General features: G+C 40.9%; 1 protein-coding gene across 4 annotated transcripts; it reads right to left on the bottom strand.

The window, feature by feature from the left end:
* Window positions 1-847: 847 nt before the first annotated feature.
* On the bottom strand, window positions 848-25,725 carry C1D (C1D nuclear receptor corepressor). Of its 4 annotated transcripts, XM_074949547.1 has the most exons (8): window positions 22,785-22,968; window positions 19,786-19,801; window positions 19,237-19,284; window positions 10,427-10,443; window positions 10,113-10,259; window positions 8,332-8,398; window positions 7,817-7,872; window positions 848-5,167 (listed from the first exon to the last, which is right to left on the bottom strand). In XM_074949547.1, the coding sequence occupies exons 1-8, from the start codon at window positions 22,854-22,856 to the stop codon at window positions 4,991-4,993; spliced, it is 600 nt and encodes a 199-aa protein (XP_074805648.1). In that variant the 5' UTR covers window positions 22,857-22,968; the 3' UTR covers window positions 848-4,990. The 4 variants fall into 4 exon arrangements, with proteins under 4 accessions (XP_074805648.1, XP_074805646.1, XP_074805647.1 ...); XM_074949545.1 differs by lacking the exons at window positions 10,427-10,443; window positions 19,237-19,284; window positions 19,786-19,801; window positions 22,785-22,968 and adding an exon at window positions 25,583-25,725 and having other exon boundaries at window positions 849-5,167; XM_074949546.1 differs by lacking the exons at window positions 10,427-10,443; window positions 19,237-19,284; window positions 19,786-19,801; window positions 22,785-22,968 and adding an exon at window positions 25,596-25,716 and having other exon boundaries at window positions 849-5,167.
* Window positions 25,726-27,350: the final 1,625 nt, after the last annotated feature.

Genomic DNA, 27,350 nt, shown 5'->3' with positions numbered 1-27,350 from the left:
AATATATAGTCCTGTCTCAGGGCAAGGAGACTGGACTAGATGACCTCTTGGGGTAGCTTCCAGTCCTATATTTCTATGATTTTAAGTCATTAGTAAGCAATTGCTGCCAAGTATTTAGCTAACCAATCCTGTTTCCCCAAGACTATTCCTCTCTTGCTTTTACTAGATAGCTGAAACTTCAGGAAGCTTCTTCCCAGAACTTTCCCTAGCAAATTCTTTTTCCCCCCTCCCTTCAGATTGCTGCTATCCTGCTGGTTTCCCGATGACTGAAAAGCACAGCTGGCTCCCTACTGTTACTCCTGGGGGAATTCTGCACCAAAAAATTAAAAATTCTGAAAAATTCTGCATACTTTGTCAAAACGACAATATAATCAAGCCAGTTTCAATTATTTTGGTAATTTATTTCAAAATACTTGTCAACAACAATACAGACAAAAAAAGATTCTGGTAATTTTATAGACAAATATGTTCCTTACGAGGCATATTAATACGGAACTTCGAGTAATTTATTTAAGTTACAATACAGAAACACATTTCCCGCACCCATCAGAAGCAATGAAAAAGCTTGGGGGAGTCAGGGTTAACAGAGGAGCTGAGGGAGAGGGAAAGAGCCTGGAGTGAACCTGGAGGGTTGTTGGGTGTGGGTGGGAGAAGTATAGAACAGTTTCTTTTTGGAGGGGGTGTGGGATTGTTAGGGAGTTGGGGAGCCTCCCCCATGCAGACCCTGGCTGATCCCAAGCCTCTCCCATTGAGTCAGGCACATCTGCCTCCCCCATCCCCATGTGTCCCTGCAGCCCTCCCTGCCCCCGGCCCTGATGTGGCCTTGCACCCCCACTCCCATTTAGCCTCTGGTTCAATGGTATTATCCCACTAGCTCCTGAGCCTGTACCCGAGTCTGTCCCCTGCACTAACCATTCTGAACCCATCTGTGACCCCCTCCCCAGCAGTCCCGTCTGACCCACTCTGCTTGTCCTATCCTGGCTCCATGGGCACAGTGCTGTGATGAATTTCTATTCCTGGGGGAGTTCTGCACCACCACGCATGCACAGAATTCCCCCCCGCCCCGAAAGAAAATACATTCTGCCCAAGAAGTGCTGCAGTTCTGCCTTTTGCCCACAGAGGCGCTGTGGCACCAGACCAGAATGCATCTGGCTGTGTTCATGCTGCTGGCTGTTCTGGTGCCACAATGGCCTCTGATGGGCAAAAGGCAGAACTGCAGTACTTCTTGGGCAGAATGTATTTTCTGAAGAAACAATTCTGCGCCAGACATGAATTCTGTGCATGTGCAGTGGCACAGAATTCCCCCAGGAGTATTACTGTACACAGGCTGACTAGAGATGAGAATTAAGTAAACAGAGCATTAATGACCATCCCCTTTGCACTGTACCATAGGCCTAGTTTCTGTACTTAGGACTATTGTTCTGGCCCAGAAATCTGATCTCCTGCATGACTATCCTATGTCGCTGTTGATAAACTGTATAGTCAATTGTTTGACCACACTTTGGTTTTGTAGGAAATACATTCAAGAGCCTAAAAACCAATGCCAGCCAGGATTACTGCTAAAAGTCAATAATAGTTTAGTAAAGGAGGAAAGGTTCAATATGATACCAATTTCCAGGAAGCTGTCTTGTGCACAGTTGTTACATTCACCTTACACAGAAGGTGTGCCCCAAAGTTACACATTTTAGCTAGGAGTATTTATAGGACGATTTTACAAATTATGAAACTTTACCTGTCGCTAAAATCTAATCCACCAGTTCGTCCTAGTTCCTTAATTTCTTGTTCTGCTCTTTCCTTATCTTTGTTTTGGATACTAACATTCGAGGTACTGTACATGAAGGTTCCTCCTCGGCTTGTGTCTTGGTAGAACATTAAGCTATTTTGTCTTTGGACAAGTTTCTTTTCTAATGCCAGAGCTGAACTTCAGATTTGTGAAGTATGGGATACTTAGCATAAGTGAACAGGATTATAAAAAAAACAGCCTAATTCAGGCCATGTAACAGCTAGAAATCTATATGCACGTTATTTTGATATTGTGTGCTTAATGCATATTAATGTGGTATCAATAATACATATTGCTGATGTGATTTTATGTACATATATATTGTAATGTGATTTTATATGCATATAAAAATCACATCATCAGTATGCATTATTGACACCACATATATTAATCTACATTAAGCACACAATATTTGGCTTGAGTGCCCTGAATTAGTTATATAACTGCTGAATGGTCTCAATTAATCATGGCCTGAATTAGCCACGTAACTGCTAGAAATGTAAGTACAATGTAATGTTATTTTGCTATTGTGTGCTTAATGCATATTAATATATGTGGTATCAATAATACATACTGATAGTGATTTATATATATACACACACACACACACACTTAAAAATCCTATCAGTATGTATTATTGATACCACATATATTAATATGCATTAAACACAGAATATCAATATGTTAAGCATATTTTATAAGCACAGCATATATTGGTCAACACCTCAGGCCGGCTTTAGAACTTAAGATTTTAGACTAACACTTGATCCTGCAATAAATTATGTACCTGCTGAGCTTTCCACCCACACAGAACCCCACTGAAGTCAACGGGTCCCTGCAGAGTGGTCCATCCACATGGAGGACATTGCAGGACCAGGACCTAGGAGGCCCTCAAAAGGACAAACAGACTTCCAAAGGGAGTAAGTTCCCCCCACACCTATTACAAACAGTACTGATTTACACCATCGATTTTTATTATATGTTAGCTTATATAGTTGTGAAAATATCTTAAGATTAAAAATGGTATAACGCTAAGCCAAAGATGAGTCATGACTGAGTTATTCAGTTATACATAAATATACCTGTTTTCACAGGGAATTGAGTGTCCTTATTTTGGCTCTGATCCAGCAAACAAACACTTATGCACCTTTAACACACATAACTCATGTGCGTGGCTCCATGGACAATTGATGAGACTACTTGTGGCAGTAAAGTTATGCCTGCGAATGACCATTTGGAGGAGGAAAATCCTTTGTTCGAACAAATAGTAGCAATTATTCCAGAAATCAGCGTAAAAGATATTTACGTATTTAATTAGGCTTGTTTATTCTTCATCATAACATTCACAGAGCCATTTTCTAAACATACAAAACTAATAACATTTGTGCTTAATAAACACAACTGGAATGCATCCAAAGAAGTGAGCTGTAGCTCACGAAAGCTTAAGCTCAAATAAATTTGTTAGTCTCTAAGGTGCCACAAGTCCTCCTTTTCTTTTTGAGAATACAGACTAACACGGCTGCTACTCTGACAACTGGACAGTTTATCAAAACATTTCCCTTTAAAAATAGATTTCTGAATGGTCAATGGAGATATAGCTTTAGTTACAACATCTCACTCTAATCAGTCTAGACTATATGTAAGCACATGGTGGTATAATTCTTCAGGATAACTATGAGAACAATAACTTTCCATATCATATCCAATAGCTTTCAATTATGTGTAACGGAGAAATTCAGTGTATCTTGCTCATTCACATTAACAGGTGAGAGACCTAATGTAAATTACAGGTGAATCACAGATTGTTGGGATTGGTTCAGTGAGCCCAATTCACCATTGCACTGAACCTTGCATTGTCATTTACACTGGTGAAAAGCAAGTGTAAAATGCTACCCATTCCGATTTGACAGAATTTTACACGCACTTTGCCCCATTTCAAGGCCCCAATCCTGCAATTTACAACGTACGGGTAGACTCCTGTGTGCCCAAGAAGCCCCCACTTAAGTCAAAGGACTCTGTGCAGGAATGCCCCTAATGCCAGTACATTGTAAATTGCAAGATTGAGGTCTTAATTATACAAGGTGCAGGGAAACAGTATATTTAACCCAGTATGTCTGATACTGGGTTCTCCATTTGCAAGCAGGTAGTGACACTTCACTTATATTCATCCCATCCCTGATGTCAGCACTTCCACCCTTCAAATCAGAGCACGCCTAATCACAGGCATTTACCCCCGACTCCCAACACAGCTATCCTATAACAGCAGACCTTCTCCGCCAAAAAAACCCCAAATTTGTACTATTCATTTGTGAGCTTGCAGTGTATGGAAACATGAACTAACAGGTTCTCCTGAACAAATTCCCAACAGATTAAGAATGCATACGCTCCTACAAAGAGTACAAATTAATCAAGGCTTATATAAAACAGGGTATTTGCCCAGTATTTCAATACTTTTTACTGTACTAGAGAATACTTTTCACACTCAGCATCAAAGGGAATAGCAAAAGGTGACCCCTCTTCCCACCATTCCCAGAGTGAATCCCTGCTAACCTGTCCATCTTGCAGTGCCAGCACTAAGCTCTCATCCATACTTAAAGGCCATGGAAACATTAAAAGCCCATAAACAGCACTTAATTCAAGTTGAGAGATTGAAAAAGAGGCATCATGTATATTTAATATAAGCAATACAAAGGATAGTATGCTCTACAAATTTAGCATTACATACACAGGTGTACTTGAAAACCAGTGGCTCCTACGTAAACAATTCACACAGACTAGATGTCCATCACTTGTGACTGGCTGAATATTCGGAGATTAAATTTAGCAATAACTAAGAAAATACAGTTTCAGCCAGTCAAAAATTACCCCCCAAAATTATTAGAATGAGAAGCAAATCATGAAATAGCATATTATTACAAAGAGTTGGCAAAAATGATTAGTTCGTTCTCATTAAAGAGCCAAGCTAATCTCCAAGGACCAACTTTCACTTTCAGATATACATGTGTATATACAGGTGAGATCTCAGCAGAAGCTGTGCAACGTGACCCCCTACAGTTTAGATCTTTGCTAAAGACATATTCACCAAATTGTTGTTTTACTTCATCATTTATGTGACGCAAAACATATACAAAACACAATTTAAAAAATAATTTTCTAGTTATCTCCCTACCTGATAAACAAAAATAAAACCAAAGGGAAAATAAAAAACTAGTTCATTTTTCTCTTTTTTGCCTTAGCAGAAGTTTTCACTTTAGGATTATTTTCAGGTGTTGGTTCCCATAATGCGTTTCTTACAAATCTTGCTGCAGCTCCTTTATCCAGTTTGGACGCCATTTTCTTGTCTGTTATTTCTTTGACTCTGTTCATGTACGTTCTTATTCTCTCCTGCAAGATATTAAATAAAAAGCACACCCGATATTATTCTGTGAAGACATGTACTATTAAAATAGAGATCAGTGAGAACAAAGCATACAGAACATGATGCATTCCATAATATACAGCCGAATAAAATATTTCATCTCTGTTCAAACTCTAGTGGATTCTTTGCAAACTCAAGACTGCCCTTTTAGCAGATTTTCTGCAACACATGGTAATTGTACCAATAAGCATATGCGGCCATTAGTAGTACAACTTCAAACATCTTTATATATCTAGGCATAGGTATCCTCATTCCTGTAGTATTTTGTCTAATGCTATTACAACCTTGGGGCCTACTCTTCCAATCCTTAAAAAGGTCATACACCCACTGAAGTCGATAAGAATTTTGCCCAAGTAAAGCCTGCAAAATTAAGCCACATGTGCATTATATAAATATAAAATATATATCTCCAAAATTTTAATCTGCCCAACCAAAACCAAGAAAGCATGACTTTTTTTTTTTTTTTTTTTTTTTTAAAAGAAACTCTTGATTATTCTGGGATGAGTATTTTACACAAACACACACAGAGGAAGGAATGTCCTGTGGGACTCAGATCTAGTTCAACTGGAGGAGGGATACCTCAGTGGTTTGAGCATTGGCCTGCTAAACCCAGGGTTGCGAGTTCAATCCTTGAGGGGCCATTTAGGCATCTGGGGCAAAAATTGGGGATTGGTCCTGCTTTGAGCAGGGGGTTGGACTAGATGACCGCCTGGGGTCCCTTCCAACCCTGATATTCTATGAATTGTCAGCTCTCCCACAGGCATCCCATGAGACCTTAGACAAATAGTTAATGAACAGCCATTATGTAGCACTTTACATATTCCCTGAATTATATACAATAAAATATATACATTTTGCATACACAGATAATACATATATTAACATGCAGCATGTTTGTCATATACACGCATGGCCAACATTTTCTACCTTGGATCTCTAAAGTCCTTTACCTGTTTTTCAAGAAAGGTCAGAACCCACATCTCAAACTGATCTCTGAAAATGCTGGCCAATGTTCCCATGTAAAAGGTGTAGTTTTAACTCGTTAAGCTTTACAGGGTATGAATTTATGGTACGCTGTAATATTTCTGTAGTATGACAGATAGCTAATCGGAACAGATAGCAACCCGACACATATTAGCAAAGCAAAAGAGGAGTTGACAGAAACATCGCAACAAGGTGACAGAAAAAATTAACTCTGACAGCCGGAAGGAGAGTCATTTATATAATTTGAAACCCCAAGTACTACCTATAGGTACATGTTGAGCAGAGTTCTAAAAACAAAACAGTGGGAAAGTAACTGTTTCTGATTACCCTTTCCACATGAGTGATAAGATCACGACATTACTCTTGGATGAAAGAAACATTTATTCATTCACATTGTTACTTGTAAAAAGAAACTGGATGAGAAACTAGAAGATAATCTACTTTCAACTAAAACCATCAGCAATTGTCAAGTAAATACCAGTATACCACTTGCTTTAGATTTGTATGCTGTATATTTTTAAAGAATAGATTAAAATAGTGCAATGCTTTTGTACCAATATAGTGTAAGAAGGAGCACAAACTGAATCACCATGAAAAGTTAACAATCCAATTTTTGTTCCATGATCCACTACAGACTGCAAAATCCAAATTATAAATAGAACACGTTCTTTTGATATTCAGAGTAGTTTTCTGTATTCTTCAATGATAAGCACTATTACCTTGATTATGTAGAATTACCTTTGTGTACTCTAAGTAAAATATATTCATACAGCACCGATCTATTATTATTTACATAAGCAGTTCTAATGGGCATAATTATTTCTATTTTTAATCTTAGTATTAGTATAATATTTCTATTATTTTCTTCAAACTAAATGATTTGATTTTTGAAGTCAGCAGAATTTCCAAGATAGCAGATCTTATATACTGTACTCATGTATCTAAATGGAATATAGAGACAAACCTAAAAGATTTATTACAGGTTGTAAATATGTCACTAATGCAGAATTACTGGACAGTACACATACAACTGATGCCAAAAAAGCTTTTAGCTTTGTTGCTGAACTGGATTCTTTACTGCTGAGAAAATGAATTAATGGAGGAACTGGAAAAAGGGGGGGCATCTTTCCCGTCTTTGCTAGTAAATCAACCACACTATTCTTTTAGTCATACAAAAGTCAGAAAAGGCAGCCTCACAGATTAACATGATTCCAAGTATTTATAGGGAAAAAACACCATACTGGAAACTATAAATTACTATTAGACATGTAACATTTTTCTGTTCAACAGATACAGTGAAAAGCTGGTCTGCTCAGAATCCAATTCTCAAACAAAAGGTGGGGGAAAAGGGACGGTAGGATGACACCATTTATATTATTCTGCTTTTCTAATTTTACCAGACTTGACAACTTTGCTTTCCACAGATGACACTGTTTTGAACTAAAAATATCATGACTTTCTTAATTTGGAGAGCTAAGCATCTTATATCAACTGTTATACAATGCCATGCATACACTACACCAGTGCATGGAGACTGAAATTACATTTAAAAATGTAGATTTAAAATTATGTAAGAATTACTTGCCCTAGGAAAATCTGATTTTGCAATGCATTTTATATGGGAATCTTACCAGCTCTTGTTTCACTGGATGTTCCTTGGGATTGATTCCTTGAGTGGCCAGGTATACTGCAAGAAGAAAATGTGTTTTGTTGAACTTAAGGGCAGGAATCATTAAGGTCCCAATCCTGCAGCTGACAATACACAAATGGGTTGATGTGTCCACATGTGATCATTTGCAGGATTGGAGCCTACCTGCTCTGTTCAAATATCTATATTTAAAAATATTCTAATCAAGTACTCCAGTACCAGTCTAATATGGTTAGCCAAAAAGGACAGAAGAGGCTGCCAAAAAACCCCAACATCCTCATTTACATATCTGTTGCTAGTCTATGCAATTACCAACTTTAATTTAATTTAGAATTTCAGCATCACTTACCCTGATTGAAGGACAATAGCAAACTTGGGTTCTTAGATATTTAACTACAGAATTTGATTATTTAAAATTTGCAGCCATCCCAAAAAAAAAAGTTAAAATGGCCACCATAAACTCTGCTTCCTCTTATTGCCCTCCTCCAGCATACTTACCCCAAAACATTGAATTTAACGTGTATGCAGAAACCAAATCCAATTTTGCTTGTTCAAGAGGGTCCAACTTAAAAAACAAACAAATGTGATCATTTGATTCTGCACTGTTTTTAACAAAGATGTATAGTAGCTTTCAGTAATATACACAGTATAATTCCATACGAATAGATTTGTGGCCAAGAACCAATGGTACATGGTTTTGCAATCAATTGTCCTTAAATATGCTGTTAATACAGGTAATTTAGCTACCAGGAGAACTTTTATCATAAAACTAGCGATGGGAAATATTTTTCAGGGGCTTGCCTACACACAAGAACTGTACTGCTTTAAATTTACTGGGACAGTTAAAGTAATACAGTGTGTTTTACCAGGATGGCTTATTCCCATGAGGGAAGGGGAATAAGCTATATTGGTATAAAGCACCTATATACTGATATAACTAAGGACTGTACTGATTTAATTTCGATGGAGAAATTCACACCCACAACGGAAATAGTTACACATCAGACAAAAACTGTGTGTAGACCATGCCTAAGTCATCAAAGTCTCTCTCTGCAGGATTGTTCCCCGCTGTATATTTATTGACTTTTTATCCAGTCTAACATTAAATGCAACAGGCTAATAAAAGGTGATGGAGCTGGTTGCTGAGAAGTACTGAGCACCTGCTACGCCAACCTCTCAGGATAAAGATCACATTTCATCACCAGGATTTTTCTCAAAACAACTCTCCCTAGCCCCAAAATAAAACAGTACAGAAATTCAGAATGCAAGAAAAAATTACTGAAATCCATTTAAAGTTATAATAGAAGGTTAGTATGCCACAGACAATTAACAACCATGAACACTGTACACATTAGATGATGTGTACTAGGCATGTTGGAACACTTTAGGCTGTACACCGAAGGAAGAAGAAATGGGTAATGAGATTTTTTTTTTTTGATTGTCAAAGTCAATTTATTGTTTTAATCCTACAGGATTTCCAGGAACTCTGATAACATCATACAGACTACCAGCTCTAACATGGATACTGTCGAAAGACTGGTGTTGTCAGGACTGATTTCTTCATAATTTATTCATGTTAGGAATCCTTAATGGATGAACAAGTTCCCTTACGTATGAGCTTTTTTGCCCCAAAGAAAGAAATTACAAATTGAGTTTTAAATGTTAAAAATATATAGCTGCTTGTATGAAGTCCTCTGGCAGTACGCCTTGCACTGAATCTACATGCAGAAAAAGATATGTTCTACAGACTCCCTTAGATCTGCTCTTAATAGTGCTGGAAGGGATAGCGTAGTGGACTAACTATCAAGTTCTGTACTCCTTGGAACCAAAAGTTCAAATTCCAGAGTCAACTCATTCTTCCTAAATATATATAAATTGAGAACAACGAAGATTACTGTGTGAAGGTCTTTCACATAAAACTATGGAAAAATAACTCCTCTCTGTACTCTTGGGGGACAGTAAAGATCCTATGGCCTTTTTCATAGGGGTGGGGATAAGCCCTCACATCCTTGGCCTAAATGACCTTACTGACCCACTACTGTGTGCTAGTTGGCTAATGCACTGGCTACATTTCAGTGTTATTTTATAAGTATATAGCTTGTGAAGCACTTTGAAATGAAAAGTGTTCTATAAATGTGAAAAGATTTATTTAAATACTAGGTCTCTGGGGCAGGGACTGTCCGTTATTTGATTGGGTTCCTACGTGCTACTGTAATACAAGTTAACAATAAAACAATAAATAATAATAATAAAGGTTGCTGCTGGGGGTTGTTCTTTACCTTTTCAAGAAGCTCACTCCTAGAAACAGACATCATAGTCTTCAGCATGTCACCTACAGAACCAAGAGACTTTTCAAATGCTGACAGATAATCATGAATTTCATTTGGGTATTCTTCCCCACTATTATCTTCCTCTGCCATCTCCATCTACAAAGAAACAATTACCATTTGCACCAAATATTATGGGGTAGCAGGACTGTATTTTAAAATATGGGGGGGGGGGAGTGAATTCATGAAGTATTCGATTAACAGGCGTGTAGCCAATTAGTTCATTGCAGAAGTAATGTCAACAGTTATACAGCTAATCATATGGCAGTTTCAAGTATCTGCCCTAAATGCAATATAGCATGAAGGCCCATCATGAACATCACTATTTTAATATCAGATCTTTAAACCACACCAAATATTTAACTCCATGGTCCTGTAGCAATAATGTAAAGAAATATTCGCCGGTTTTAAAAAAAAAAAAAAGGTATCCTATTAATCATTTTGTAGGTAGAGTGTAAAAAGCTATATCAACGACACCGCTTTCCTACACAGCTGCTGCTGCATCAACTATTTTGCAAAAGGAAAGCAGGAGCATCTCATGTAGCTGCAGTTCATTTACATGTGGGCCCTCTGTGGCATTTTTGCTCTCGCCTGCTCAGCACAGAAGTAGGGGGAGCACGGAGACCCATGGAATTATTACTAAAGCTGGTCAGAAAATTTTAGTCCAGTTTTTCCTCAGAAAAAGCTATTTTGACTAAAATGAATTTTTTCACTAAACTATCATTTTCAACAAAATTTCTTGAAAAAGAAAAACTGAAGGAAAAAAAATTTGAATTTTGGAAATTCTGTATTTTGGAAAATTTTAAAGTTTTATTTCAGAATTTTGTTTGACTGTTATTCTATCAAGTCTTTTTTATAAATTTTTATAGTAGTAATGCATAGCATGTAAAATTTGAAGCCAAATTCCAAAATCCCAAATCAAAATTTTGTAGTTTTCCAAAACAATTTTTTTTGACACAAATTAAAAAAAAAATTTGTTCTCTTTCCAATTTGGAATGAAAAATTTTGAAATGTCAAAATTTCCCACCAAATAGAAATTCCAAGTTTTGACCAGCTGTAATTATTACTGAAACCATGTTTTCACAAGATGAATTCTTCATGAACAAGTGTTCCAATGCATTAGGCCCAGATAAGCTTGTCTGTGCACCTTAATTCAGCCCCCTTGTGTACATGCATTATGAGAGTCTTTAATTACATGATCACATATTTTTTCCACAGCACCCCTGCCTCATTCAGTTCACAGAATGGACAGTGCTCACGTAATGAGCAGTTACTCAATGTTTTGTTTTCTGCTCAGTGTTTTCAATGCGTGGTTTGATCCCTTACTTACTGCACACTATTCAAACCCTTCTCTGAATATACAATTATTAATTTCCTCTTGGTTTTTTCTGTCACTTTCATCACTCTAGTATCCAAGCACTTCAAAATATTTATTCATGTATTTTCACAACACCTGTGAGATGAGAGGTATTACTACAGACGGGGACTTAGGCACACAGAGATCACAGTCAAAGTTTTCACTAATTTTGGATGCCAAATCTGAGATGCCCAGGACCTCATTTTTTCAGAGTTCTTATTAGACCTCAAGGGCTCAAGTTAGGCACCCAAAAAATTAGGAACACGCAATCAGGAGCTGTGAAACCTGAAACTGTGAGCAAGTCTGCTTTAAGTGACTTGCTTAGCATCATATAGGAACTCTGACTCAGGCAGGGATAGAATCCAATTCTGCAGGTCAGCATTCAACTGTGTTAACCATGACACCATCTTTTCTCTTCCTTCAATCTCCTGCCTCATTCATTACACACCTTTCAACTGGAAGAAGCAGGCAATTTCCTTCACTAAACAACCCTGAGTCATCCCCAGAGCAACTTTCTAACAAGCTGTTGCCTTGTTCTACCTTAAAAGGACGTCAGACTGACATTCTGAAGGATTGTGTCCTGGACCCATAGGATTCTGTTTTGCAAGAACTTGGCAGTACACTACACCCCTGTTGTATTAGGGACATGATTAGGCACTAAGGCTTTGTCTACATGGACAGGTGAACGACAAAACTTTGGTCGTTCACAGGTCTTTAAAAACAAACAAACAAAAAACCACGCACCCCAACCTCCCACCCTGGAAAGACAAAAGTTTTGTCAAGGAAAAGCTCTGGTATGAACAGCGCTTTGTCAGCAGGAGCACTCTCCCACCAACAACGCTAATACCGCTCATTGGGGGAGGAAGTTTTTTGTCAGCAGGAGAGCTTTCTCCTGCTGACAAACAGCGGCTACGCTGCCCACCTTTTAGTGGCACGGCTGTAGCGGCACAGCAGCGTTGCTAAAAGCTGCATAGTGTAGACAAAGCCAAAATTTCTACCATTAATTCCTCTCTGGTGATAGTTGGGATTACCAACTGACATACTGTGGAACCCTGAAGTTTGTCCTAGGCTAGGGATCTCCTCACTGGCTTCTGAGGCAGCTCAGCCACTGTCAGGGAAAGAGTCTCTTTGCTGCTTCCACATTTGCGTATAGGCCTGTACTTGAAACTAGGTGTCCTGAAAATAGTAATGGAGTAGTAGAAATAAAGACTATCAGGGGAATAAAGTACCACCACAAAATGGAATCAGCAATTATAAACAAGTGATAGAGTCAGGCAAACAAGATAAGACGAGGATTTTTTGTGGGGTGGGGTGGGGGGTTAAGGAAGAGAGAAATATTTTACAAAAACTCTTTTTTACATTTTGAAAATGGTACTGGCCACATAAGTTTGAGAAGCTGTATTTTGTAACAGTAATCAATGAACAACCCGCAAAGCCAGCAGAAAAGCCAAGATAACAGCAAACAGCTGTGAAGTCCCTGGAGTTTGTTTTAGAGGAAAGATTTGATCTTTCCCTTTTCCTGGCAAGAGTGTGGTTTATGAGAGAGAAGTTTCTTTTTATTCATTAAGTCCTGCTGGGTTCACATGTGAGGAAGATTGGGGTGGTACTCTACTCAAATTCTATCCACAATTCCAGTTACTGTAGCAGTATGTTTCTGCTAAAATGATCAACCGTGAAATAGTTAACAAAGCTAACACTGGAACTGTCATCTGCAGTCTTCAGAATTATAACCCCATTGAGATGAATGATAGCCATTCACACCTCTCAGGTCTGCATCAGATCACGTTTTCCACATTGAGCTAACCCTAAAATGTTTGAGCCCCCCGAGGTATGATACCACATGTTTACAGGGCATTTCGGTCAACTGCCAGGCTCCTGGGAGAGAACAGAGCTGCATGCACAGGATGTTGTTCACAGAAAGGCAAAGTATCAAATACCCGTATGCAGTACAATTTTATATTTGTGTGTGTTTATTTTGTCCTTGCGTCTCCTAATTAAATAAAGTTATAGAACATGGTTGACAACCAGCAAAGGAAGAGATTATTCACCCTGTGCGCTAACTGTGGTTCTTTGAGATGTGTCCCCCTGTGATCAGAGGTTTAATTTTAGCAGAGTCCATTTGGCCCGCATATGAGCTGTATACAACCTCGTGTTGCGTGCAGAGGACCTATAGAGCTGTGCAGGCAAACTGCCCTCAGCTCCTTCTCTATCAAAATGTCCATCAAAGAACCATCCAAAGCAGAGGGAAAGTAGGGTAGGTGGTGGAGCACCCAGAGCGAGACACATCTCAAAGAACAACAGGTACTGCACAAGGTGAGTAACTTTCTTTTCATCTTGGAGTAGTTGCTATGGGACTCCACTTCAGGCAACTCCTGAGCAGTTCCCTACAGCTTCAGAATTGAGTCCAAGACTGAAGACTGTACACATGTACCAATGCATAGCGTTTAGAAATGTATGCACTGCAGCCCATGTAGCAACTCCACATATCTTAGACACTGGAATGTTCTTGAGTAACACTCTAGAAGTTGCCTGTGCTCTGATAGAGTGCTGTTATCCTTTGGGAAGGTAGAACACCAGCTGCATTGTAGCAAGCAACAACATACCCAAAGATCCACCTTGAAAGTCTCCATGGAGAGACTGTGAACTCCTGGGATCCTTCTGCAATGGAGAAAAACAGTCTAGGTGATTTCTGAAATTGCTTGGTCATAGCTAGATAAAAGGCCAGTGCCCGTCTCTCATCTAAAGTATGAAAGGAGGTCTCATGTTGAGATTTATGTGGTTTAGTAACAAATACTGGTACATGGATGGTCTGGTTGAGAGGAAAATCCAAACGCACTTCACGTAAGAATTTAGGGTGTGGCCACAAAGAGACCTTGTCCTTAAAAAAAAAAACAAAAAAAAAAACCCATAAATGGAGGGTGTGTGTGTGTGTGTGTGTCAGTCATCAAGGACCCAGTCTCCCCAACCCTGTGGGCTGACATGATAGCTACTAGAAAAGCCATCTTCATAGATAAGTGAAACAAGGAGCAGGTTGCCATAGGTTCAAACAGAAGTCCCATGAGGTATCTGGCACCAGGCTGAGATCCCAAGAAGGAGTAAGACCCTAAACCTGGGGGTAGAGGTTCCCTAAATCCCTATTAAATCTTGAGACACAGGGTGAGCAAATACAGAAAATTCTTCTAGTGGGGAACAAAATGCTGATCTCGTGGCCAGATAAACCTTAACAGAGGTAACTGATAACTTTGATTTCTTCAAATCCAGCAGGTAATCCAAGATGGCTGAGAGCAAAGATGATTCAGGCACAAGGTACTGACAGTGATACCAGTGGTTGAACCTTTTCCATTTCTGAACATAAGTAATTTGCATTTACTTCCTTCTACTGTTTAGTAATATCTGTTATACTCCTACTGAGCAGTGGATTCTAATCCCCTGAACCATCTAGGAACCATGTTCAGAGGCAGAGGACCCTAGTTTGGAGTGAAGCATGCGACCTGTATCCTGGGAGAAGAGATGAGGAATGGTCAGAAGACTAAATGCCCATTGGACGCATAGGTGAAGCGGGTAAGGATACGAAGTCTGTCTCAGCCAGGTCAGTACTATAAGGATAATTGTGGCCTTGTCCTATTTGATCTTGTTCATCGCTCTTAGTATGAACAATGTTGGAAGGAATGCATAGAGAAGGCCCTTTGTCCAAAGAAAGGGAACGGCATATCCCAAAGAGTGGAGACGTAGGCCTCCTCTTAAGCAGGATAGGGGGAACTTCTTGTTGCTGAATGTGGTGAATAGGCCCACTTGTGGAAGTCCACTTTTAGAATATTCCTTGAAGAATTTGAGTCCAACTCCAATTCACAGTCATGGAAAAAGTGCATGCTGTGCATATCGGCTGTGACGTTCTGGTCTCCAGGAAGGTACACGTCTGAGATCTGCATCTGAAGACTAAATTCACTTATTGATGAAGGTAAACAGCTACTACCTTTAAAATCTTTGAGAATATCCTTGGGGATGAAGAGAGACTGAAGGGAAGGACTCAGTACTGAAAATGATCCCGACTCATGGTAAAATGTACAATTGTTTTTTCCCCTGTGTGGGGGATGTACCTCTAATATGAACATAGGCATCTTGTAGGTTGACAGCCGAAACGCAATCTGCTGCCTCTAGAGAAGGAATTACAGCTGCCAGAGTCACCATCCTGAACTTCTGAGACTTTATAAATTTGTTCAGTCATCTCAAATCTAAGATCGGTCTCCACCCGCTGTCCTTCTTTGGCATGAGAAAATATTTTTGTAAAAACCTTTTCCCACCGAGGAGATGGGACCATCTCTCACTCCTAAGTGAAGGAGAGTGTGCACTTCTTGACTCAGTGTAGTCTCATAAGAGAGGTCCCTAAAGAGGGACTCGTAAGGAAGATAGGAGAGAGCATGTAAAGTGGATGTTGTAGCCCAATGTTATAACCTCCTTGACCCACCTGTCTGTGGCAACATGATGGCAACCCTACTGGAAATGGGAAAGGTTGTCTCCAAAAGTGGGAAGGTGAGCAAAAGATAGCAGCCTGCAAGCTAGAGGTGAGGAAGGTACTGAACCCTCAACCAACCCATCCAAACTGTTGTTTTGATGATGACTGCATCCTCTCTGAAGGAGTGTGAGAAGCTCTCTTCCTCTGGAATCTTTGTCTCTTTCCAGCGGGTTTGGTGGTTCTGTGAAATCCAGAGAACTGGGCAGGGTGCAATCTCTGGACAGTCTGAGATGTGCTAAATCTCCTTGTTTGTACGAGTATATGTACCCAGAGACCTCCTCAACAGGCTCTGGAGTCCCTCAGTGTGTGTAGGGACTCATCCATAGTCCCTGAGAAGAGCTTCTGACCATCAAACGAGAGGTCCTCAACAGTATTCTGAAACTCTCTCAGAAACCCCGACAGCTGGAACTGTGACGCGCTACACAACAACCGCAGTGAAGATGGATATGGTGGAGGTGTCCAGGGCATTGAATGAGATTTGGAGAGAGGTTCTGGCTTATAACTGAACCTTCATGATGATCTGAAAGAGTTCTCTATGCTCCTGTGGAAGATGTTCAATAAAAGGGCTGCAAACTTGTAATTCATGAAGTCATACTTGGCCATGATCACCTGACAGTTTGTGATCTGAAATTGGAGGGTCACAAACGAGTAAGCCTTGTGAGTCTTTAACTTCTTCAAAAGGCATACGAAGGGTGTCAGACACCCTCTTCACAAGGTCCTAGAATTGGCAAAAATCATCAGCCATCAATGGCGACGGATGCATGACTGCCTTATCTGGAAACAAAGATGAAACAGGAGTTTGAGGGGTGGCCTCCTTACCCGCCCTAGTCTCCTGTTCTTCAAAGATCTCCTCATGTTGGGGATTTGGTAGAGGGACCGTGTAGCTCTAGCCTCTTGGTGCAATGGAGCCAGAGGTCTGGCAAATTGCTCCTGATACACCATCCAAGCATCCCAGCATGGCCATTTTGAGGGGGGGGGGGTGTCCCATATGGCAGAGTGGGTGGTACCCAGGACTGATCCAGCCATTCCTGTAGTAGACAAATATCCTTGTCAAAGTAGGGGTTCCTGTACCTATGTGGAGGTGAATCTCATACTGATAAAGAGGAGACTGACTGAATGCCTCCTTCATCTGCCTCAATGTCCTCCAAAGGGGTGGCCCCAGTAGACAAAGGCAGAGAATCTTGTACTCCCAGGAAGCAGTGGTAATCCAGAGACTAGGGTTTTGGTACTGAGAGTCATTTGGTACTCACAAGCAGTGGGGATTCCAGCTCATCTAAAACTGACAAGTCCTTGGAGTAGCAGAATTCCCGTGGTACCGAGTGGGTTGGTATCAATGTAACAGTTGAGGTGGATGGTACTGTTGATCTGGAATACGTAGGCAATGGGGCCAAAGGTGTCTGGTGCTTCGATTTTGCCAGTACCAACAGTGCTGAATGAGAAGGCATCAATGGTAAGTGTGGTGTAGATGGTGCTGTTCTAAAGAGAGTGTATATGTCCTAGGCCTCCCTTCATAGATAGTACTGTGAGGGCCTGCTGGAGCCGTGCTTCAGAGAAACACTCTGGGATCTCCCGACCCCACTGGTACCAAAGGAAGAGTCCTTTGCCCTCACAGTACTGAGTCAAGAGTTTGAGGCCTCTGATACTGTAGACTTAGCAGGCGATCACGGCCTTTTGGAAGTTGGCTCCTTCTGGTGAGAGACCGAGCACCTCTCCTTTGGAGTTTTCCCTGAGCCCTACCAAGTCTTCCCCCTCTTAGGGGAGACATTGGCTGAGGTCAAAGGCATGCTGGACCTGTCCAGAGACAGATGTACAGGGGCGGGGGGGAGAGGGGGCATTCTACTGCTGATTAAAATTGGCTAGGATCACATGATTGCAGTTGCCATCGGTAAAATACCTCTATTAAATGAGCATAGATGCATACTTTTCCATACCCCGATCTGGACCAAAAGAACAGAAGACAGAAAAACGGAAAAGAAAGGGAGAAGAGGGACAGACAAAAAATATTTTTTTTGCTAACTCTGGTATCCCACATACCAAGAATGAAGTTACTAATGACTTAGTTGACCCTGCATGCAGTTTCCCCATCTGTGCGACATGAGAATGAAAATTAACCACACATTAGAACAAAGCTGATTAACACCACCTACAGAGTACCCTCCACTGACAGGAGAAGCGTGCTCCCCCTCCTCAGCATGGGAATGGATTTGTTGAACTTGCATGTTTTCTGTTTGTTGCAACAGGAACTTCCAAGTTCCTACTCCTGCTCTTTGGGGACCTCTCTCTTTTCACTACACTGTTATTTCAGTGAAACTAATCTCTACACAGGATATGTTACAGTGCTGGCACATGCCAACAATAAGGCAGCAGTTAGCTTAAATGGTTTTGATAACATTAAATACAAAAGAAAAAACTAACACTACTTTAGAAAACATGCATCTTCACAAAATTAGTTTGTTTTTTTTTGGATGGGGAGCTGGGGGGTGAGTGGTCTTGGCCAAAATCAACATGCAGGCTGCACGTTCACATCTACAGGATAGAGGATGCTGAAGGGGAAATAAGACTACATAGATGACTCCATATATCTAGGGGCAATCCTGTCCTCCTCAATCCTTAAATTTCAGTTATTAAACCACAAACAATTACCTCCAAGTTCAAAATAAACTTATCACAGACTTGATTAGTTCCTCTCCTGGATTGTTGCTGTATACTTTTGTCTGTTGGATTTGCCAACTTTCAATCAGTTTTTTTGTTTGTTAGTTAAGCACAGCAATCCCATTTTTCCAAAACATTGCAGGGCCAGTAAAACATTCAGTTAAATGAGAATCTGGATAGTTTGGAGAATAAACTATTGGGTAAGCAATTCCTAAGAAGAATTCAGGGTAGGGAGGAGAATAAGAGATTTGAATAAGACAGCATTTCAGGCAAATGGGTTTGGATAAATGGGGCTGTAATATTGCTGGAAGGGTAACTTGTGGCTGATAATACTTTATCGTTATACCACCTTTAATCTCAATAGAATTCAAGGCACCAAAAAATCCAACAGTGAGTATAGCCACTTCTGGGATAGAGGAAAGTTTGCATCCCACACATGGCACTCAGCACAGTAAAGAGGAGTATTTTGGCTAAAGACACAGAGGCAAACTATTATTCATGAAAAATGTGACATTAGTGCTTTAATGTCAACATACAGTAGATGGGATCCTGGCTTTTAAATCTCAGTTGAAAGGTTGCCCTGCAGTAATTAACCCAACATGCTGATATGAGCAAATGTAGCTGAAAAAGCCCTCCCATTCTCCAAATACATTTAACCACAAAACTGAGCCATAGTAATAATGAAGGTGTTATAATACTTAAGCTGATCATCAAAAAAGCATTAGAATGCATTTGCCTGATGAGGATTCTCATTTATTCAAAAATACCAATGCAGATATAGGAACTCCAACAGGTATATGCTGCTTGATCTCCAGACCAACGTAGAATATATGCATATCAAGGAACACATTCATTCTTCAGGAGAAGATGAGGAAAACATAAGGGGCCACACAGAAGGAGGGACAGAGAAGATTTCATCATCTGAAGACCACGCAGAAAAAGAGAAGTGGATCACAATCAGCAACCATTTGCTGAAGTTTAAAATGCTACCAAACATTAGTTTTCTATATTAAATTATCTATTGACCTGTGATTTAATTGTATTATAAAGGGAGTTAAATTAGATGATTCTGTAAATAATTTAACTAATACTAATTTATACGCAGGCAATGTTATGATTCTCCTGGGGAGCAAATATAACTTTGTACACGCTGTTTTTAAAATGAATTGAAGCTCAGGTGACAGACATAAAAAGGTAAAGGGTGGGGGGTGGAGAGAGATACAAACAGATGTAAGATGTAACAAAAACTAAGTCATGATGTGAGAGAGGGAAAAAATTCTAATCAGGCATCAGGTACTATTACTTAAGATACAGCATGCAACTTCAGCTCTTATTAATGGAAGTTACATACATAAGTCAAAGGAGGGGGGGAATCAAACTTTCAAAATAAAAAAATCAATTTTTTTATTTAAAGCATATTTTAATGTAAATTAAATAGGTTGTCATAATTTCAAATTTAATTTTAAATAGGTTAATTTTTAAAAATTAACCTACCATACAGCCTAAACTTACAATCTATTGAAGTAATTTAAACTAAATAAAAAATATTCAAACAATACATATTTGCTGCCCAAAGTCTTAAAGAGTGTCAAGCCACTGAACTAGTGGAAATCACTGGCTAAGCACCTGGAACAAGAGTCTGCTGAAGTGTTAAACCAGCTTTTGACAGCAGTAGCTTCTTCTGCAGATGCAGAGAGAACACGTCCTTCAATTCAGTTTATTCAACTAGTTCATTTTAATGACAAGTTAATTCAAAGTGGAAAAAACAATCTGGAGTTGAAAAAGCATTAAATATTTTTATTCATAGTCCGGAAAAGGAAAACAATGAGGTGTGAGGATGAAATTTACTAGTTCCAAAATCTTGAAGTATATGGTGACCAGAAACACTTATTTCAATTCATTAACTATACATAATACTTCATTTGTTTAATAAATCAGTTAGTTTTAAATGCAAACATGTTTTGATAAACTTACTTTTTTTCCTTGTGTGTCCAGCACATACGGTATTTTTAACTAATAAAAATATTTTGTAATTCAATTAAAAATGAACAAAAAAGGCATTTTCAATTTCCTTTCTTACTCATGACGTAAATCATGAATAAAATAATCACCTAGTTAATAAGAAATGAATGTCACCATTTTCTAACAAAAAATTTAAACATTAAGAATCTAAATAAATATATGTGAAACGACATAATTGCTTAAATATGTATACGTATAGCTCAGGGGTCGGCAACCTTTGGCACCCGGCCCATCAGGATAAAGCCGCTGGCAGGTCAGTCCAGTTTATCTACAGCGTACGCAGGCACGGAGCCCCGCACCTCCCACTGTCCGCGGTTCGCCGTTCCCGGCCAATGGGAGCTGCAGGAAGCAGCACTAATATAGCTTATCTGCCTAGTTAGCAAAAAGAAGTACAATATTTAGTGTGAAGGTTGTATTTAGCTGCAAATCAACATGTTTGAATGGTCTCCAACCAATGGAATTAACTTTTCTTTAGGAAAATAATTAAAAAGTACAAATGCAAAACACGATTAAAATTGACGCTTTAAATCAAGGTTTCCTGCTTGCTCATTTAATCTTGATTAAAATTGGTGATTTAAAACATTTCAAATTAAATCAATCCATCCTTGTTCAGAGTTGAAATACTGAACATTTCCACCCAACATTACACCAAAAAAAAAAAAAAAAAAAAAAGAGAAATTCAGAAGTTTACACTTTTGGTCGCCTATTCTTTGCTGAATTAAAACCACAGATTTAGGCTGAAAAGAGTGTGTAATTGGATTCTACGTAATAGTCAAACAGAAAAGAAAAAATTTTTTACTCTGCTGCTTCAATATTTTAGTATATTTCACTGTTCACTTCAATATTTATCTATATTTCTAAGCGCTACCAGCTTTGGTGTTAGCCATTTCCACTACCTTCTCAAATGAGATTTCACTTTCGCCAAATGAATTCCCTAACAAATGGAGGATTAACCTCCCTACGAGTCAAATATTTAATAAAACATGGATATGTAAAAAGCTTAGCAGGTTGAACAATTATCTCAAATTTGAGTATAATTTTAATACCTACATAATATCATGCATAACATCTGGTTTGAAACGTAGATCTGATCATGCAGAATGTCCCCTACTTTGAGTGTCAACTCCTGGGGGCAGAGACTATCTTTTTCCTATGTGTGTCTACAGTGTCTAATACAATGAGGCCCATAACGAGGACTCCTAGACACTACTGTAATATAAAATCAAACAACAATCATTGCTGCTGGCTGTTAATAGCTCATTGTCACTGTGTCCACAGATGTTTTGCTCCTAATCCCCGTCAGACCAGCAGAGAAAACATGATAGAGCTGGAAAGCACATTCAACTGTTGTGAGTACCAGCATAGCACTTTTCAGCTTTTGCAGAGCCTCCACAAACCAGAGACCCTTTCTGAGAGAAAGGCTTCCATCACAATAATAATTAAATCATCACAAAAAACAGTATTTCCACAAATTTGCCTGTCCTCATCTCCTTAAGAATATCCCCCAAAAGCTACAATGGCTCCTGACTCATTTTCTGCAAATTTGGGCAATAGACAAATGATCATTTTTCATCACTGCATTCAGAGCTTTGACCTGATTAGCAGCCCAGCATATATAATGAATACTGTACTTCCAAAAAGAAAAGGAGGACTTGTGGCACCTTAGAGACTAACAATTTTATTGGAGCATAAGCGTTCGTGAGCTACAGCTCACGAAAGCTTATGCTCAAATAAATTTGTTAGTCTCTAAGGTGCCACAAGTCCTCCTGTATTTCCAAAAGAGCTCATGGTCAGCAAGATCCTGCTGATGCCAAGGAGATAGAAGCTGCTGCAAACTGTTGGCACGAAGTAGTAAAATGTAAGGATGTCTTTCAAACTAAGTTCAAACTGTTGAAGATTTTTATCTGAGACCCAGAAAATCTCAATCTTGTGGTTGACACAATGCATAACAAAAAAAAGCGTGTCTAAACTTGGCTTGACAGCCCACAGTCATTGCTGCACCATCTACATTCAATACAGCTCTTCAACCTGATTCCCATGACCCTTAAAACTGTTTTTATTCCTTGTGTGATATCATTACCTGTCCTAGATTCCACATGTTGTGCTCTTTTTGCTTACATAATAGGTTTTCCCTCCTGGACAAATCTGACATACACTGACTCTTGCTCAGCTACAGACCTGTCAGTGGATCCATCAGCAATCACAGCGATAGCTTTCTTTATGCACATCTGGAATGCTTCCTAAAGAGCATTTGCATTTTAGAGAACAATCTAGTTACAAGAGCTTCTTGTGCACAAAATGACATTTCCTGCTTCCACAGAGGTATATGGGAACACAGGGAATTGGGAGCACACACAGCCCCTGGCATGGGGGAAGGAGGACTGGGAGAGGGCTGGGGAAGGAGGAACCGGGGGCACACAGCCCTTGGCACTGTGGGGAGAATGGGGAACTGAGGCATGCTGGGCACACAAGAACCCCGATGGAGAGAATGGTGGACCAGGGGCACACAGGGAAAGGGAGCACATTGTTCCCCATGCCAAGGGCTCTTACAGGGCAAGGGGGACACAGAGACCTAGTATGAGGAAAGGATGGAGGAGCTGTGGAATGAGGGGGGAGGGTGGCACACTGGGAACTTGTGGAAGGGAGGGATGCAAGAAGCCCCTCATGCATACAATAAGCTCGGCCTACACAAGTTACAAAAAAAAAAAAAAAAAAGAGTAATTGTTAGTCTCTAAGGTGCCACAAATTTACAGCTCACTTCATCGGATGCATACAGTGGAAAATATAGTGGGGAGCTTTTATATACACAGAGAACATGAAACAGTGGGCGTTACCATACAGACTGTAACAAGACTGATCAGGAAAAGTGAGCTATTACCAGCAAAGGGGGTCGGGGGGGGGGGGGGGGGGGAACATGATGACGACGACGCACGGGACACACCTTTTGTAGTGATAATCAAGGTGGGCCATTTCCAGCAGTTTACAAGGACAGTAGGAGGGGAAATAAACAAGGGGAAATAGTTTTACTTTGTATAATGACACATCCACTCCCAGTCTTTATTCAAGCCTAAGTTAATTGTATCCAGTTTGCAAATTAATTCCAATTCAGCAGTCTCTCGTTGGAGTCTGTTTTTGAAGTTTTTTTGTTGAAGAATTGCCACATTTAGGTTTGTAATCAGGTGACCAAAGAGATTAAAGTGTTCTCAGACTGGTTTTTGACTCCAACGAGAGACTGCTGAATTAGAATTAATTTGCAAACTGGATACAATTAACTTAGGCTTGAATAAAGACTGGGAGTGGATGTGTCATTACACCAAGTAAAACTGAAAGCTTATGCTCAAATAAATTTTTTAGTCTCTAAGGTCCCATAAGTACTCCTTTTCTTATTTCCCTTCCTACTGTTCTTGTAAACTGCTGGAAATGGCCCACCTTGATTATCACTACAAAAGGTCCCCCGTCCCCCCCCGTAATAGCTCACCTTTCCTGATTTCAGAGTAACAGCCGTGTTAGTCTGTATTCGCAAAAAGAAAAGGAGTACTTGTGGCACCTTAGAGACTAACCAATTTATTTGAGCATAAGCTTTTGTGAGCTACAGCTCACTGTAGCTCACTAAAGCTTATGCTCAAATAAATTGGTTAGTCTCTAAGGTGCCACAAGTACTCCTTTTCTTTTCACCTTTCCTGATCACTCTTGTTACAGTCTGTATGGTAACACCCATTGTTTCATGTTCTCTGTATATATAAAATCTCCCCACTATATTTTCCACTGTATGCATCCAATAAAGTGAGCTGTAGCTAACGAAAGCTTATGCTCTAATAAATTTGTTAGTCTCTAAGGTGCCACAAGTACTCCTTTTCTTTTTATGGATACAGACTAACATGGCTGCTACTCTGAAACAAGTTACAAAGTGTGTGAACCCCCTAGTTTTATATACTCTTATACCCTCTCCTATTTGTCACATTTCTAAGGTAAGCAATCCCAACCTTCTCTTTCATTTGAGTTTTTCCATACCCTTCATCATTCTCACTGTCCTTCTCTGAACCTCCTTTTCTAGTTTTGCAATATCCTTTTTGAAATAGGGCAACTAGTACTACCCACAGAATTCCAAATCAGGCCACATCCCATTGATTTATATAAAATAATTGTAATATTCTTTGCATTATTCACCATCCTATTCTTCATGCATCCTAACATTGTGAGCACTTTTGACTGCAACTGCACATTGGGCAGAAGCCTTCATTTCACATGAGCAGCAAAACAGTCCTGCATGTGCAGGAAACAAATTCTAAACATCTTACAAGCCCTGAAAAGAGGAACACCTTTACGAGAAAGCTATGCATGCTTTCTGCAAAGTACCCCAAACAGGTCGCCTTTTGGATATACCACCTGTGAACTCTGGTAAGCACACTTATATCTAAGTTTCTCATAATCCCGAGCACACTCTTCTGTGCTACATGTTTCATGTTTTCTTGACCAAGGGTCTGCAGTACTATACTATCCAGCCTCTTTGCTGATTCAGACCGATTTTATTTTTTAACCCCAAAAGTGTTCATTAAAAAAAATAACGAACCAAGACTACGTTCTCTTTATACACGCATGTTTAAAACCGCGTGCAAACTGAGGACTGATTTGCCAATTAAACTGCCGCCCCCTAACACCAGCAGCTAATTTTGCAATTCAACACTGTAACAAGGTATGAGCATTTTTCTGACTCTCGAAGCGCGTCTGACAGCAGCAGGAGCTAGTCTCACTGTAATCCATTTTCCTCGGGAGCCGACTCGTGCCTAGCTGGCAAGCTGAAGTACTGCGCTCCTTTCGGGTCCAGGGATAATGAATAATGACGCTAATAACGGCCTCTGAACTACGCGTGGCCCATACTTGCCAGCCTTACGCTCTCTCCTGAACGCCAGTCAAGTGGTGTCTCGCAGTGATGACTGGGGAGCGTCCGAGGCGCCAAACGCTGCTACGCTGGGCTTGTACGGAAAATAAAACGGTGACCGGCAGGGCGCTGTGGTCGGGGGGGGGGGGGTGCTGTGGGGCTCAGGCCAGAAGGGGAACCCTGGGGACCGGCCGGAACACGGGCGCAGGTGGATGACGCCACAAAAAGGCGCGGGCGGAGCTCCGCGGCGGTTATGGACACACAACACGCTGTCCGGGGGCGGGGTGCTGGGTGGTGAGTCCATCCTGAGTGGCTGGGCGAGAGGCCAATGGAAGTTCCGCTGTTGGGGCGTGACCTATCTGGAAAGTGACTAAAGCCGAGGAGGCTTCGGGAGCCAGAGCCAATCTGAGGAAGAAGCTAGCTTTATCGGGCGGGGTCAAGGTGACGCAAGCTAATCCGGAAAGGGAGATAGAGAAGAGGCGGGGCCTTGCGGGTGTGGGTTCAGCGTCCGCTAGTCAGGCGGTGAATAAGAGCTGGCCTTGGGCCTCTGGCCAATCATAATCGGAGAGGGCGGGGCTTGGTCCCATGGTGGTAGAGGGGTGTACCGCGACCGTGACCGAGGCGGAGTGCGGCCCGCGCGGTGGGGGGGGGGGGTAGGTGCACTGACCTACGTGGCGCAGGCGCAGTGCAGTCATGAGCCTGAGGCCGCGCCCGCTGGGCAAGGGGGCTGAGGCGGGGGCGACGCGAGTGCTGATGGAAATGCCCGGGGGGGGGCCCTCTCAGAGACAGGGAGAGGGGTTTTATCCCTGGCCAGGGCAGGCACCTGAGCACAAGAAGGTGCCCCCCAGCTGTTAGAGGGGGCAGCCCTACAGGGTTGTCACCACTCGGCTTACACAGACAGCCCCCATGTACAAGGGGGCCTTGGAGGGACTCCCCCCAATCTCCCCCTCCTCCCCAGCACAGAGGGGCCTGAGAGGGTCTCCCCCTTCATCCCATACAGAGGGGCCTGAAAGGGTCTCCCCGGGACTCCCCAGCCTCCCCCGCCCTACACGGAAGGGCCTGAAAGGGACTCCTCCCACCCAGGGAGGGGGTGATTGCAAGGGCACCCCTCACAGATCAGGAGGAGGAGGGACTAGCTCACATATGCAGAGGGTGTTTGTGGGTGTGCGTCACCAAACATGGTGAGCTTTAGCATTGCTAAGCTGAGCCATTTGAAAATCATGGATCAGGCCACCTCCAAAGGGATTGACTTTAAAAATAAAATTGTTTAGAATAAATACAATTTGGGATCCTTAACTGGCTGCTTATTTTGGAGCCTCCAAGCTAAATCATCCTCTTTGGGCATGACCAGTATGATGCCATCTTTAATTGCATGACCAGTAATTAAAGAAGTATGGATTGGATGAATAGACTATAAGGTGGCTAGAAAGCTGGCTAGATTGTCGGGCCCAACGGGTAGTGATCAACGGCTCAATGTCTAGTTGGCTGCTGGTATCAAGCGGAGTGCTCCAGGGGTCGGTCCTGGGGCCGGTTTTGTTCAACATCTTAATTAATTATCTGGGTGATGGGATGGATTGCACCCTCAGCAAGTTTGAAGATGACACTAAGCTGGGGGGAGAGGTAGATACGCTTGAGAGTAGGGATAGAGTCCAGAGTGACCTAGACAAATTGGAGGATTGGGCCAAAAGAAATCTGATGAGGTTCAACAAGGACAGGTGCAGAATCCTGCACTTAGGACTGAAGAATCCCATGCACTTCTACAGGCTG

Source organism: Natator depressus, chromosome 3, assembly GCF_965152275.1.
Source record: "Natator depressus isolate rNatDep1 chromosome 3, rNatDep2.hap1, whole genome shotgun sequence".
Taxonomy (NCBI): Eukaryota; Metazoa; Chordata; order Testudines; family Cheloniidae; genus Natator; species Natator depressus.
Note: the sequence above shows the minus strand (reverse complement) of the source record. Positions and strands in the feature narration are given on the sequence as shown.

Bases quoted from the DNA above. Each gene is read 5' to 3' on its own strand.
- C1D (XM_074949547.1), bottom strand. From the start codon at position 22,856: ATGTCAGATTTGTCCAGGAGGGAAAACCTATTATGTAAGCAAAAAGAG. The intron at 8,399-10,112 runs GTAAAGAACAAC...TTGTTTTTTAAG, and splicing joins GGAGTGAGCTTCTTGAAAAG to TTGGACCCTCTTGAACAAGC. The intron at 7,873-8,331 runs GTAAGTATGCTG...TTCTTCTTGCAG, and splicing joins GTTAAATTCAATGTTTTGGG to TATACCTGGCCACTCAAGGA.